The sequence below is a fragment of the Euleptes europaea genome, chromosome 19 (genome assembly GCF_029931775.1).
Source record: "Euleptes europaea isolate rEulEur1 chromosome 19, rEulEur1.hap1, whole genome shotgun sequence".
Classification (NCBI taxonomy): Eukaryota; Metazoa; Chordata; class Lepidosauria; order Squamata; family Sphaerodactylidae; genus Euleptes; species Euleptes europaea.
Genome location: NC_079330.1, coordinates 26,678,842 through 26,690,921, shown reverse-complemented (window position 1 = coordinate 26,690,921; position 12,080 = coordinate 26,678,842). Strand labels below are relative to the sequence as shown.

General features: G+C 45.8%; 1 protein-coding gene across 1 annotated transcript; it reads left to right on the top strand.

The window, feature by feature from the left end:
- The first annotated feature begins 5,736 nt into the window (after positions 1-5,736).
- TMIGD1 (transmembrane and immunoglobulin domain containing 1) lies at positions 5,737-11,819 on the top strand. Its single transcript, XM_056865011.1, has 5 exons — positions 5,737-5,752; positions 6,499-6,777; positions 7,518-7,796; positions 10,033-10,136; positions 11,775-11,819. The coding sequence occupies exons 1-5, from the start codon at positions 5,737-5,739 to the stop codon at positions 11,817-11,819; spliced, it is 723 nt and encodes a 240-aa protein (XP_056720989.1).
- The last annotated feature ends 261 nt before the right edge of the window (positions 11,820-12,080 follow it).

Genomic DNA, 12,080 nt, shown 5'->3' with positions numbered 1-12,080 from the left:
CTTGACATTCACAAATAGCAAGAAGGGTGTAACTTGAAGCCACGGTTCTCCATGTATGTCACCTATTTGACTTTCATTTGTCAGAGTACTATAATTTGCTAAAAGGACTTTGCATATGGGCTCTACAATCAAGTTTGTGGGTGGTTGCTGCTTGGCAGAGCAGAGCAGTTGGGAAACAAAACACCAGCAATTCTAAACTGCTTCAGATGTTTTTAATGCAAAGGTTTCCTTGAGACTTGAGTGCTATTGTGAAATCAAGGAAATAGAGCAGGTAGGGAGAAGGCATTGACCTGTCAGATATTCCTCAGCAGGAACATTGCCCCCAGAATTGGACTAATGCCATGAATGACTCACTCTCAGCTTAAAAATCACCAAGACCATCCTTTAGATCAGTGGTTGTGTACGTGCCTGCAGATCATCTAACCACAAAGTGTATTTTCAAACATTTTTATCAAGAAAGGAAGAGTTACCAAGCAAGAAATTCAATACATTTTGCAGATGGAATTATACCCTACAATGAGGGAGAGCTATGGGGAATACAGTTTTCCTGTTGATTTCAGTGGCAGTGTGAATTTATTGATGCTGTTTGTAGTGAGAAAACTACTGAATAGTCTTTATGGAAGGATGTATTTCTGGTTTTCCTTTTTATTGTATGTCTTTGGGATTTTTACTTGTCAAATACTCTTTTACAATAAAAACATTTTTCACTTCCTCTGGGATAGTGGGCCTGGCTGCTAGTCACTTTGAAAGCCACATGGGATTTTTTCCCCTTATACCTTCTTGAAACCTGTTCCAAACTAGATCTAAGGTTGAGAGATTAGAATGTGGAAAATGAGCATCTCTTCAGCTTATCGTGCCCTAGATCTCCTCAGGCATTTAAGGTTTTGGGTTACACTCTGGACCTGACTGGTGATCATTAATTGATTAGTTTTTTGGTGGCTATTCTGACATATTGTCATGAAAAGTACTCCACCCAACTGTGCTGCTTCTACCTGTTTTCACCTACCTTTTGGTGTCTGTAGCAGGGTGGGTTGCCTCTTGTCACTAGGAGTTGCAAAGAGCTAGGGTAAAAGGTGCATGTTGTCTTACCTCCAGGTTCTCACACCGGCTGATGCCAGGTGTCTTCAGAACAAAAGGCAGAAATGTTCACAATGCAGTGTGAATGATCTTTCTGCCTGACTGTAAAATGGTCTTTTTGCAGATCTGAAAGTAATATGGCTGAGCTTCATGGTGAGGCAGGATCTTTTGCGCACCTAGGTACTTAATGGAACTATCCCCTTTCTCACAAGCCTCATTAGCTATGAACTAGAAAGTTCCTGTTTCAGATCTTCGCTCTGTTGTGAACTTGCTGTATGCTCAAAGGCAAGTTGTCATTTCCCAGCCCCAGTAATTCAAGGATAATAATACTAACTGACTTGGCGAGATTGCTGCTGAGGTTCCTGAAGTAATGCTCGCCAAGAGGATGTAGTGCTTTTTCAAAGCTGTTTATAAATATCAAAAAGCAACTTACAGAGTTTTTTTGTGTCGTTTTGGTTGGTCTTAATAAAGTATATTACATGCCTTTATGTTTGTGCATATCTCTTTTGACTAATATGGCAATGTGGAATTTCTTTAAATACCAAGTTGGATAGCCCTTACAGCGAGGCCTTGAGTTTGAGTCTCCTGACCACTTAATCCCTGCTATTTTCCAAACTTTCCGTAGAGATGCATTGGTGATGTAGAGGGCTGCAAAGGAGTGATTCCAAATCTTGTGTTTCCCCTCCATCTAGTGGACAAGGATTCAGTAGCACCAGGACCAACAAAACTGAAAGCAGATCCACAAGGGCTTCTTAGCCAAGGTAGATGCATTCATTCAAGGTGACCACAGGAAGCCAACTGAAAACGAAATGGGTAATGTATTCCTTCTCTTCCTTGGGGGGGGATGCTTTTCTCTGAAGCATCTGGATTTGGCAACAGCTGGAGATGAGGCTTCCATTGGTTAGCCCGGGTTTAGTGCTGCACTGACTTGGCATAAGATAGCTTCTTTTCCAGTAGATAAAATAAACATTTTCCTTTTTAAAAAATCAAGGGTAGGTAACAGCAACAACAGAGATACTGCCATTCATTTGTATTATAAAGATTTTGCTGGTGTGTCTTCAGAGTGCTGTAGTCCTCAGTGCTACATCTGCGCACTCCCACTTCAACACATCTGGTTCCAACGTGGGAGCATTCCGGTATGCTTTTTATTACCCCAACCGTAGCCCAGGTGGGCTGAATGAACAAGCAAGATCCAAGCACCACCACATCTAGACTCAATGTAACTGGTGGAGTCCAGCCGGGTTTGGTTAGTGAAATTGTTCCTAGAGGTAAGAAATGCCTCTATGTGGGAGGGTCTACAGAGACTGCATTGAAAAGGGTGGTCATGACTCACACACCCCTCCTGAAGAAGGCAACCCAAGATCCTATTGACCTAAATAACTACCACCCAATGGCCAACATTCCTTTTTTTAGGCAAGGTGTGAACAGATGGTGGCTATGGTGGTCTTGATGTAATGGTATATTAAAAAGGTAAAGGTCCCCTGCACATTCCTGACCCATGGGGTGACGTCACATCCCGACGTTTACTAGGCAGTCTTTGTTTACGGGGTGGTTTGCCAGTGCCTTCCCCAGTCATCTTCTCTTTGCCCCCAGCAAGCTGGGTACTCATTTTACCGATGCCGGAAGGATGGAAGGCTGAGTCAACCTTGAGCCAGCTACCTGAAACCGACTTCCATTGGGATCGAACTCAAGTTGTAGCAGAGCTTGGACTGCAGTACTGCAGCTTACCACTCTGTGCCACGGGGCTCTTATAATGGTGTATTACCCCACCCCATAAGGGAACCATGCCTTTTAAGACAGATACAAGGAAATGAAGAGTCTCTTTACCTGTTCCAAAGCAACGTATTAACCAGTAAACTACGGAGCTACATTGAGAACGGTGTTCTCGTCAATAACCAATCTCTGCAGGTTAACAGCCTGAACCGAAGAGAAGTCAGACGTTTATTCCAGGTGTCAAGCAAAAACCTTGTATCCCAGCCAAAGATCACTTGTGTTTATCTTTTTAAGATTTTTCTTTAAAATCAATCTAGTCACTCAGTAAATAATAAGTCACAATTATAAAAATATGCTTGTCTATGTAAATGATATCAGAAAGGCAAACATATCATCCTTTATCCTAACTTAAAATTAAAAGACAAAATACAATTTCTGAGGTTCTCACCAAAGCACTTTCAGAAAGATTAGATATACTCACACAACCCATATCTGAGAGGTTCAGGGGTGTTTGGGGTGTGGCTTATATAGGCACAATTACATGAAACTCACATGGCTATCAAAAACAATTTCTCCTTCGATTCTATCTGATAAGAATTAAATTTCCTTTAGGAATGTTACAACCCAGAGATCTGCTTGTTCCCAATTTTGCTAGATTTATTTTTGGGCAAGTCTCCAATAATTCACAATCATCTTTCCAAGAATGTAACAATAGGATTTTGCTGGAATGGTTCAGTCATATACCGTAAACAATGATGAGTCCATGACACCCCTTTCAATCTGGATTCAGAGCTGGAATTGGAACAGAAATGGCCTTGATCACCCTGAGTGGCAGGGGAATGTGTCCCTGTTGATTCTCCTGGACCTCTTGGCAACTTATACTACCATCAACGATGGTATCCTAGAGAGGCTGACCAAGTTGGGAATAGGGGGCACCATGCTTTGATGCTATGCTATGGAGCCCCCCAGGACTTGATCCTGTCCCCTGCGCTGTCAATACCTACATGAAACCTCTGGGAAAGATGGCTGGGGATTTGGAATAAGGTGCAACCAATATTTGGATGACATCCAGATCTTTCTTCTTAACAACTCGGTTGGATTGGTTTGGGGAAGTTCTGAACAGATACTTGGAGAATGGAACGGGATGGATGAGGACCAATAAACGGAAGCTCAGTCCAGATGAGACTGGGGTACTTGTCAATAGGATTGAGTCAACCTGGCCTAGAGAGTGTTGCACCCTCCTTGAAGTTTGGTGGTTCATAGCTTGGGGATGCTGCTGGACTCCAACCTACAGCTGAAAGCTCAGGTCTCCTCTGTGGCACACAGTGCCTTTTATCAACTTTGGCTAATATGCTAGCTGAAGAAGAAGAGTTGGTTTTTATATGCCAACTTTCTCTACCACTTAAGGAAGAATCAAACTGGCTTACAATCACCCCCTCCCCACAACAGACACCTTGTGCGGTAGGTGGAGCCTAGAGAGCTCTAAGAGAGCTGTGACTAGTCCAAGGTCATCCAGCTGGCTTCATGTGTAGAATAGAGGGGAAGCCAACCCGGTTCACCAGATTAGAGTCCACTGCTCCAAACTACTGCTCTTAACCACCACACCATGTTGGCTGTCAAAAAAATCTGTTCCTCGAAAAGAATGATCTCGATGGAGTGATCACACCCAGGTTAATTATTGTAGTGTGCTTTGAAAAACATCTGGAAAATGTCTAGAAACTAAAGTTGGTCCAAAATGTGGCTACGGTCAGGAGTCATAGGACACAGGGAACATATTACCCCTGTCCTTGCTGTCTTGTCTGTTTCTGAGCATAATTCAAAGTGCCAGTTCTTACCTATAAGGCTCTAAACAGCTTGGGGCCAGGGTACTTGAAAGACTGCTTCCTCCTGTATTGTCCAACACACCAGTTCAGATTCTCCTCAGAATCCCACGTATTGCTGCCCAAAGCTTCTTGGAAGAAGGAAGGGAAGAAAATCTAATCAAATTTTTAAAAATGATTTATGAGGTTCCTGGGCACAACCCTATGGGGTCAAAATCAGCATTCACATGCAATTAGTCTCTTGTTACTCATTGTCTCAGCTCCAGCCATAAATGAGGGAAAGGTGCGTTTTCAGGAGAGTGAGAAGCACCCGCTGTTTACCCAGTAAGTCCTTGAAAGAGAGGAGGCCTTGAGCTTGAGCCATCTGACTCACTTGATGCTGCCCTACAATAAAGCCACACAACTTTGAGCACCTATAAAAGCCGGGGAGGCTACGGTTCGCTCTTCCTTGCAAGACTGCAGCCACCGGGCCCCATCTTGATGTAAGTGTCAGCCTTTGGTAGCCTGGGAGAGGAGTAGGGTTACCGGGTCCCTCTTTGCCACGGGCAGGAGGTTTTTGGGGCGGAGCCTGAGGAGGGCAGGGTTTGGGAAGGGGAGGGACTTCAAGGCCATAGAGTCCAATTGCCAAAGCGGCTATTTTCTCCAGGGGAACTGATCTCTCTTGGCCGGAGATCAGTTGTAATAGCAGGAGATCTCCAGCTAGTACCTGGAGCTTGGCAACCCTAGAGAGGAGGACAATGATGACGGGCTAGGACAGGTCTCTTTTTAAAGGCCCTTTGGCATAGCTTTCACTTGAGGGAAATTTGCCTGCAAATCACTCCCAGGATGAATGGGCCTAAAGAAGTCTTTCACCAGTGTGTTTGCCTGCACACACGGCATGTTGCGTTGTGCGTAGGGTTGCCAGGTCCCTCTTTGCCACCAGTGGGAGATTTTTGGAGTGGATTCTGAGGTGGGCGGGGTTTGGGGAGGGGAGGGACTTCAATGCCATAGACTCCAATTGCCAAAGTGGCCATTTTCTCCAGGGGAACTGATCTCTGTCGGCTGGAGAATCAGTTGTATAGCAGGAGATCTCCAGCTAGTACCTGGAGGTTGGCAACCCAAGTTGTGTGGCTTGATCTGAGGGAGCATGGATGATGGTGACTGTAGGTTGAATTCAGCTGGCTTTGCACGGCATCTACAACAGCCGTGACACTCTCTTGCCTCCTGCCCGTTACAGATCTCGACCAGAGCACTTCTCAGATGGCCTCAAGGGCGACTGCAGGATTCCTTTTTGGAACATCCCTCCTTACAATAATGCTTTTGCCGTACACTAGTGCAGGTGGGTGATGAGCCAGAAATGCAGAGCCACAACCGAGTCTGAATCGAGAGATGCTTAATGTTAGGGTGGCATAGTGGTGGTAAATCTCTGCTCCACATCCAGCGTGGTGTACTGGTTAACATCGGTAATTTGGAGTAGTGGACTCTGATCTGGAGAAGCGGGTTTGATTCCCCATTCCTCCACATGAGCAGCGGAGGCTAATCTGGTGGACTGGATTTGTTTCCCCGCTCCTACACACAAAGCCAGCTGGGTGACCTTGCGCAAGTCACAGCTCTGTTAGGGCTCTCTCAGCCCCACCTACCTCACAGGGTGACTGTTGTGGGAGGGGAAGGGAAGGTGATTGTAAGCCGGTTTGAGTCTCCCTTAACTGGTAGAGAAAGTTGACATATAAAAAAACAACTCTTCTTTTTTTCAAAGTCTGCCTACCGCTGATGTTTGGTATGGGAAGATCTGAGAAGGAACGCTGAGGATCTTTTTCATTTCTCTCCCTTTTTAAAAAGTAGTTAAACTTTATGTCTGCCCTGTAGTCCAAGTCTTCTCGTGCCCAATATTTGCAATAACTTTCCCCAGGTGTAGAGCTGACCATTAACGATAACACTGCTGACTACAGACTGCAGACGAGGCCAGGCCTGAGTCAGTCCCTCTGGTGTGCCACCCAGAATCACAGCCAGGAAGAAGAGTTGCTCTGGCTCCGGCAGGATGGGACGGTTGACCTGAAAGATGGAAACCGAGTGAACGCCAGCAATATCTGCATCTCCCCTGTCACTATGGACGACAACGGGGTTTCCTTTACCTGCAAGCTCGCCCGAGATGAGTCCATCCAGATCTCTGTGGTACTGGATGTCATGTGTGAGTAGTCAAGGTGGTTGACTGTCAGGTTATGGGGGCGGGGGGGAAGGCTGGTGTCTGAGTCTGGTTTTTTTTTTTTTAAGCAGGTTGCTTGGATTCTGCAAGCTGTATAAATCATTTTCTTATTTGGTATGCCATCCTGATGTTCTTGGGGGAAAGAGCGGGTTAAACCTAAACCAATCCTGCTTCTACTAGTTCAAGAGAGGAGGTTGCTAGACAGGCAGACAAAAATGTTCCCAATGCCGCTTCACAAGGCGATCTGTATCCTGTATAGACGGTCTTCTAGAAACATGTACCATTTCATCATCCAACTTCTTCAGTATAATGTAGAATCTGCCATACAAGAACTCATCATATGAATATATAAATGATGCGTGACAAAGCAGCTATCAGCTTGCTGATCACCGAAAGTACACCGAATACACAGGATAGAGATCGCCTTGTGAAGCGGCAAATCTGATCAAAGCCGGATTGGGACCCAAGATGGATTGGGGTGGATCCCTTGATTTGTTTGGACTTTAAATTGTATTAGCAAGTTGTGCATTATAGGACCATTGTTATTTCCTTGGTTGTATGTGTAACATACTGTTAGAAATAGGAGACTTCATTATATTTTGGCTTCCTATGCTGATTTTTGTGATTGTGTCAATTTAGCATAGAGGTGTTCTTTTCATATCATCTTGGGGGAAAGGGCGGTGAGAGACATGATATTGATGTGGTTCTTTACTGATACTTAATAGTCCCACCTACCCTAAGTGGAGAAGATCCTCCATCGATACTAGAAGAAAATGATGTGACACTCAACTGCCACATAAAGGCTAATCCACTGGCTCAGATGGTTTGGTATAAAGACAACAGCACCTTGGTCTTGGAGTCTGACCGTCTCTGGATTTCCCAGTCCATCAACCTCTTTCAGCTGAGGATTGAGAGAGCCCAGGAATCTGACGGTGGGGTGTATACCTGCAAGGCCACATCTGACCTTGGAACAGCAAGGAGAGATTTCCACTTGACTATTGAAGGTAATTCTGCAGTAAGGACATTGACCAGCCATATGACCAATAGCAAGTGACCCATTGGCAATCTGCTGTGGTCTGTAGTCTGAGTGGGGAGGGGCTGTGGCTTAGTGGTAGAACATCTGCTTGGCATGCAGAAGGTTCCAGGTTCAATCCCCGGCATCTCCAGTTCAAGGGACTAGGCAAGTAGCTGATGTGAAAGACCTCTGCCTAAGACCCTGAAGAGCCACTGCCGGTCTCAGTAGCAAGTACTGACTTTGATGGACCAAGGGTCTGATTCAGTATAAGGCAGCTTCATGCGTTCATGTGTTCTTAGCAGAGGGGCTGTGGCTCAGTGGTAGAGCATCTGCTCGGCATGCAGAAGATCTCAGGTTCAATCCCCGGCATCTCCAGTTAAAGCACTGGTTCCCAACCAGGGGTCCGTGGACCCCCAGGGGTCTGCGAGAACTAAATTAAGGTCCGCAAAACAAAGTTATAAACCCATAATAAATTAATATTTTCAATTAAAAGTTCTCTATTATAAAAATATATATATTCAAATATTATTCTAAGTTTAATGTTTAACTAACAGTTATGATTAAAGTTTATTTTCAAATTCTCGGAATTTTTATTTTGGACCTTGGGGTCCCTGCACCGAACAAAAAAGTCCTAGTGGTCCCTGGTCAAAAAAAGGCTGGGAACCACTGAGTTAAAGGGACCTGGCAAGTAGGTGATGTGAAAGACCCCTGCCTGAGACCCTGGAGAGCCACTGCCAGTCAAAGTAGATAGTACTGTCTTTGATGGATCAAGGGTCTGTCGCATCCAGGAATGACCACCAGTAACCACCAGAGCTAATAGAAATGCAGTTGTTTATTTTTACAGTGCTCAAATACATACACTTTTTCCACCACTATCTCCCGACACAGACTCATGGAGTCTAACACTTATATACATAATGCCACCACCAGGCATCAATTAGTAGTTCAGGCTGAGTCACCCTACAGGTGCAACACATCACCTCAGCCTCTGGCCTCAACTGGTTCTGGCCAGTGTAATCAGGCCTCCTAGGGGCTTTCCAGGCCATGACAACAGCCCAGGTTGACAGTTAGATCCCCTACATCTAACTCTGCCTGCCACAGCTAATATGACAGACTTGCATATTCCAACAGGGTCTGATTCAGTATAAGGCAGCTTCATGTGTTCATATGTTCAACAGCTATCTTGCCTAGTGTTTGCCAGTCCACCCTGTCCTATTTCCTCACAAAGTGCATTGAAAGTGGATTGAAAGTGCATTATTTGGGCTGTGTAAATAGCACCTTAGTCTAAGCCCTTCCTATGTTTCTAGAATCAGAGCCGATCAACAGGCCATCCGGCCTGACTCTCCTGCCAAACGGCAGGGCCATCAAGCTGTTCCGCCATGCTTCCCAGGGCTCATTAATGGTCACCCTGGCCTTGATGCCATGCATGCCAGTTCAGAGCACAAGTTCTTCCACAGAGCCACCGCCCCTCCATTGCCTAATTACAATAGCCCTGTGAGATTTATCAACCTTTTAATCCCGGTATTGCAGGTGGGGGGGAACTGAAGTTTGAGACACAAAGAGTAGTTTGCCTATGGCCACCAAGTGAGTTCAAAGCAGAAGGGAAATCCTTCTCATCTCATTATTCAAGAAACCAGAATGACTTAGAAGAACACAGCAGGGACTTCAAATGGCTGGGCCAGTCTTTAGTGTTGTAGCATAGAAGAAGAAGAAGAGTTGGTTTTTATATGCCGACTTTCTCTACCCTTTAGGGAAGACTCAAACCGGCTTACAATCACCTTTCCTTCCCCTCCCCACAACAGACACCCTGTGAGGTAGGTGGGGCTGAGAGAGTTCTAACAGAGCTGTAACTTGCCCAAGGTCACCCAGCTGGCTTTATGTGTAGGAGTGGGGAAACAAATCCAGTTCACCAGATTAGCTTCCGCAGCTCTTGTGGAGGAGTGGGGAATCAAACCCGGTTCTCCAGATCAGAGTCCACCACGTACACCTGGGCAGGATCAGAACCACCAGTACTGGCTTTGAAAGGATTAGCCAAAGGTCTTCAGCTCAGTTGGATCCTGTTCACAATCCATGGTCAGTATAAAGCAGCCGTGGCTGTATATGGCAGCTGCCATGGATGTGTGCCCAGCTGCATGATCTCACAAACAGTTTTGTAAAACTGATCCTGCGTGTCCAGTAACCAAAAGGGCTGGTGTCCCTTTCCCTCTCTCTGTCTTTCCCAATAGCCGGAAAACTTGCCTTTCCAACAGAGGCGGTCATTGCGGCAGGAGTGGTGGTTGCCCTCACCATCCTTTTTGCTGTTGTGGCTCGAAGGGAAGCAATTCTTAAGGTAAGAAGAGCCTAGTATGGGAAGGCTCTCTTTCATGCATCAGGTGATGACATAAGGAAAGCCTGAGCCTTGGAGAGGGGTCTCCAGCACTAGAAATGGCGTGCTGCCCAAGGGGCGGGGATGGGGTGAGAATGGAGCCCGAGGATAAATACATGCTTGAATTGGCAGCAGCTCTGTCAAACCAGAGAGGAAGTAGCAGTGATCCTGTCCACCAAAAGCCGGTTGCACCCCAGTATGCTTCTTTCTCTGCGCGTTTCTGTTTTGGTGAAAGTCTTGGGGAAATGCAGTGGAATGTGCAAGGAGAAATATAAGTGGTGGAGCTACATGGAGAAAGTGGGAGGAAAAAAACACCCTTGCTTGATTTCTGGGTGCCAAACTGCTTGCTTAAAGGAGCAGGGTTTTGCTTTTGTTGTTTTTTAAACTGACAATCATAAAGTAAATTAAAGGTCACATGCTACATTTCCAAATCCTAATTTATACCATTCCTAAATGCCAGTTTGAGATTCTGACTGCAATCCTGTGGTAGTCCGTGCTACATTTCGCAAGGTAACATGTTTGTGTTTGTTGGGGAACAACACAAGGACTCTGTATCCCCCATGTGATGGGTGTTTTGTGCCTCCCAGGTGCACACTGGCCCTTTTGTATTTGTGACCACTGCACTCACGGAGAATCAACTAGACTACAATCAGCCTCTTTCAGGCCTGCAAACTGTCCCATGGAGCCACCATTGGCTCCTTTTTGAAACTGACGTGAAGCCGCTTCTCCCTGCTAGCTGTGGTCACAAACAGAAAAAAGCCAGTGTGCTTCTGGGAGGCACAAAACTCCAATCATACCCATGATACAAAGTCCTCTCGTTGTGCCCCAACACACACAGACTGTGTAAAGTAGCCCAAGACAGGAGACCTGTGGGAACGAGTATCTATTTTGGTGTGGCCAGCAGAAGGCAGTCTTCTCTCAGGGAATTTCCTTGCCCCCCTGCCTTGGTGTCATCCTTCAATTTTGTTTTTGCCATCAAGTCACAGCTGACTTATGGTGTACCCATTGGATTTTCAAGGCCAGAGATGAACATAGGTGGTTTGCCATTGCCTGTCTCTGCATAGAGATTTCCTTGGTGGTCTCCCATCCAAGTACTAACCAGGGCTTACACTGCTTAGCTTCCGAGATCTGATGAGATCAGGCTAGCCTGGGCCATTCAGGTCAGGGCTTAGAGCAAAATTAGAATGGACCACAGCTATAGTGGTTTTCTGGAGAGAAAAAAGGAAGGTATTGTAGTCCGATTGATTCTCTAGTCTGATTTGCCTTCCTATCCCAATAATATCTGCACAGCCCTTTAAACAGGACAAATGGTTTGGGACATTGTTACTCAAATGGCACCTGGCTTTCTGCTGAGGAAGAGCAGGTGGGACAGTATGAGGTCAGGGGAGAGGGAAAGAGCTTCCATCCACCCCGTGCCAGAGGGACCTGAAATAAGGCACTGGGTAGAATCAAAACATGACAGCTCCTAGCAGAACGAGCAGTCTGATCCAAAATGCATAACCTGGAAAAACTCCTCTTGAAATCGGGGGTGTGGGGTGGGGGGACTGCTATCTGATGTGTTTTGACAAGGTGGTAACACTTTGTCATCTTTGCATTTTGAAGTGCTTCAGGAAAGCAAGCAGACCACCAAGCAACACAGCACTGTAAGTATTTGTGTGACTTGAAAGTCTGACAATAATAAAGGCCTTTTGTAACAGCTATTGAGCATGTTTGCTCTTGGTACAGCCAACAGGAGAAAATTTGGTGGCATCCCCATGTCTGCTAATTAACTGACATGGGGTTGCTTTCCTGTGCAAGCCCCACTGAAAGGAGCAGGGACTGTAGAAGTACCCCATGCTTGTGCACCTAACTGTTCATTTCTGTGGGGTTTGCACAAGAGAGGTTCCAGCAGCACTGCCGCCATCTTGC